The 3,560-nt window shown below is 39.6% G+C and overlaps 1 protein-coding gene across 2 annotated transcripts in view; it reads right to left on the bottom strand.

Annotated features, from left to right (window-relative positions):
• Positions 1-803: 803 nt before the first annotated feature.
• Positions 804-3,560, bottom strand: part of mtrf1l (mitochondrial translational release factor 1-like) — a 31,257-nt gene continuing 28,500 nt past the window's right edge. For both annotated transcript variants that reach the window (XM_067385590.1, XM_067385589.1), the window contains exons 6-8: positions 3,440-3,557; positions 1,608-1,744; positions 804-1,464 (exon numbers count right to left, since the gene is read on the bottom strand). In XM_067385590.1, the coding sequence (XP_067241691.1) occupies positions 1,255-1,464; positions 1,608-1,744; positions 3,440-3,557 (465 nt within the window). In that variant the 3' untranslated portion in view covers positions 804-1,254. The remainder of the gene's footprint in view (positions 1,465-1,607; positions 1,745-3,439; positions 3,558-3,560) is intronic.

Raw genomic sequence — 3,560 nt, 5'->3', positions numbered from 1 at the left:
TGTGTTTCAATTGTTACATTAATATAAGTGTTGCACTGAATGACAATGGAACATTATTTCACCCACATTTTAAAATTTTATTCTCCCAAAACTTATTTGAAACCTTAAAAGTAGACGTTTACTTGCATTTAAAGGGTTAGTTCACCCAAAAGTTAAAATTCTGTCATTAATTACTCACCCTCATGTCGTTCCACACCCGTAAGACTTTCGTTCATCTTCAGAACACAAATTAAGATATTTTTGATGAAATCTGATGGCTCAGTGAGGCCTGCATAGCCTTTCAAACTCTCAAGATCCATAAAGGTACTAAAAACATATTTAAATCAGTTCATGTGAGTTCAGTGGTTTTATCTTAATATTAAAAAGCGACAAGAATACATTTTGTGCACCAAAAAAAACGAAATAAAGACTTTTCAACAATATCTAGTGATGGCCGATTTCAAAACACTGCTTCAAAGCTTTATGAATCTTTTGTGTCGAATCAGTGATTCAGATCTCCTGTCAAACGGCTAAACTACTGAAATCATGTGAATTCATCACTGATTCGATTCGTAAAGCTCCAAAATGTATTCTTGTCGCTTTTTAATATTAAGATAAAACCACTGTACTCACATGAACTGATTTAAATATGTTTATAGTACATTAATGGATCTTGAGAGAGAAAATGTCATTGCTCAGGCCTCACTGAACCATCGGATTTCATCAAAAATATCTTAATTTGTGTTCTGAAGATGAATGAAGGTCTTACGGGTGTGGAACAACATATCAGTAATTAATGACAGATTTTTTTAATTTTTGGGTGAACTAACCATTTAATGTGCTTTCTGTGTGTATAAAATCACTTTTGTATATTTGTATTGATGCGGACATCTAAATGTCTTTGACCCATATATATATTTGAGGATTTACAGGGCCCTGAATTAAAATCCCAGAATCCTGACTGTGATTTTCAGGTCTGAAACTGTAATACATAAATGAATAAATGTGGAAACGTATGCATTGTTATACTCAGCTTTAAATAGCTAGAAATTGTTCTCTGTGAGTTAAATCTCTACAAAAGGATTTCTAAAAATCTCAAACAACTGTAAAATTCAAACGGGCCGTAAACCCCACCAAAGCATTTCACGCCGCTGTGTGAACTCCTCAGAGAGATGGTGAGATATACTGCGCTCTTTTCTTAGAGACGGCTGAGCTCAGTTCAATCTGACGCCCACGAACACAAACTTTTACACATTTCTTTATTGGCACAAATAACTACTGATCCTGATCACTGTCTCTGAGAATGTCCAGGAGGGATTCCTGCTCCGAAAACTGTTGCAAAAACACGATCATCTCCTCGAGCAGCTCCTCTCCTTGTAAAAATCCACGAACGTCATGAATGGTTTTTCCAATCCGGTGATCGGTGATCCGGTCCTGGGAGAAGTTATAGGTCCTGATTTTCTCTGATCTGCCTTTGGTGCCAATCTGATCCAAGAGAAGTGAAATACAGTATAATTCACATATATCAATTTTAAAATGTGACATTAGATAGATGTGGATATCATGCACTGGGAAGATTCATGTTTTCATGTTTCAAGTGTTGATTTGACATGAATAAATTGATGTACCTGGAGTTTTCGAGCCTGGTATCTCTTACTGGTCTCCTCCTCCAGCCGGGCGCTGTAGAGTTTGGCTCGCAGAAGCGTCATGGCGGTTTCTTTGTTCTTGATCTGAGAGCGTTCCTGCTGACATTCAGACACTGTGCCTGAAATCACGATAAATTATGAATAAGACTCACTCCCAAAGTCACGCAGGTCAGAGACATATTATTACAATTTAAAATAACTGTTATATATTTTAAACTGTATCTTTATCCCTGTGATAATGCTGCTTTCACAAGATGTAATATCAGTCTCTGGTGTCCCCAGAATGTGTGTGTGAAATTTCAGCTCAAAATCCCCCACAGATCATTTATTATAGCTCGTCAAAACACGCCATTTTTGTGTGTGTCCCTTTAAATGCAAATGAGCTCCGCTTTCCAGAAGAGGGCGGAGCTTTAACAGCTCAACAACAACAAAGCCGGAGAATCTCACGCAGACAAAATGAGGAAAGTGTTCAGCCTTACATTGTTCAAACCGGAGTCGACACTGATGGAGAGACTCAGGAAGAAGTTACAACTTTTAGACGTTTCTGAATGGTTAGTGGATAAATTGATGTAGTTGCTGTGGAGTTGATTCAACTCATCCACTAGCATGTGCCGTCATGTTCATCTTTTGTGTTGAATTGACCCTCGTTTGGTGTAAAATGACGGCATGACAACAACACTCGACTACAACAACTCTTCCTCTTCTCTAAAGCAGCCCAACATGGCCCCGCCCCCTTTGTTGTGTGTTCTCGGGGGCGGGGTTTATGTAAATTTGGGGTTTGTGATGTCACTAACACAGAAAGAAGCTTGTTGTAGTCCCTACCAGCCGTTTAAAAAGTGATTTCTGTAAAAGAAAATCTCTTTGCACTGAACTTTGAGCATTGTAACTTTGCAGATGTTGTTTATGATAAACAATTTATGTATAATTTGACTCATTCATGCAGATTTTGTGCTCACACCCACATAAAGCCGCCTCTCAGTACTAAATTGAGTTCCTTACTAGGGCTGCACGATTAATCGCATGCTATTCTCACGCGCATTTCGTCAGTAAAGCCGGTTCCCTGATTACCGCTAAATCGCCATCACCTGCTTTTAAACGGAGCGCCTTTTAATAGGCAGAGCCGTAGTTCACAGACAAGCCACGCAATATCGCGTTCATTATCGCAGGCGATTCATCTGCGATATGAACGCGATATTGCGTGGCTTTTCAGTGATCTACGGCTCTGTCTATTAAATGCCGCTTCATTTGAAAGCAGGTGATGGCGATTTAACGGTAATCAGGGAACCGGCTTTACTGACGAAATGCGCGTGAGAATCGCATGCGATTAATCGTGCAGCCCTATTCCTTACCGCAGCTTTAATGCACTTAAACAGTCAAAAACAATGTCAAAATGCCAGTCTTGGCGAGTATCACGTAAACACAGTCGGTTGTGTTTGAAGTGAACATAAACAGTTGAGAAAGAAAACGCATGTGTCGCAAGTTCGTAATTACTGCAATTACGTGATTTCAACTTCGACTCATAATCACAGCTGTTTGAAAGCTCCTACTTACCACCTGACATGGATAGTGGTGCCATAGAAATGCATAATTCTGAATATGATGTCACGTGTTGTCATCTTGAGACTACAGTAATTGCGATACGACGTGAATGCAGCATAACAGCATAAAATATCTATATGGCAGTGTTTCCTCATGGTATCGATGTCAGAATTGTGGCGAGTAACTTTGGAAAACCAGTAGCCACAGTGACTGGTGAGCAAAAAAAGTTAATGTTCGAGCCCTGTATATATATATATATATAAACTCCAGCTGACCTGTGGGTAGATGGACGATCCTCACAGCGCTGTCGGTGGTGTTGACATGCTGTCCTCCTGCTCCACTCGCTCTCTTCGTCTCTATCCTCAGATCTTTGGGGTTGATGGTAAATGAGATCTG

Source organism: Chanodichthys erythropterus, chromosome 5 (genome assembly GCF_024489055.1).
Source record: "Chanodichthys erythropterus isolate Z2021 chromosome 5, ASM2448905v1, whole genome shotgun sequence".
Lineage (NCBI taxonomy): Eukaryota > Metazoa > Chordata > Actinopteri > Cypriniformes > Xenocyprididae > Chanodichthys > Chanodichthys erythropterus.
This window is presented reverse-complemented; position numbering and strand designations above follow the sequence as displayed.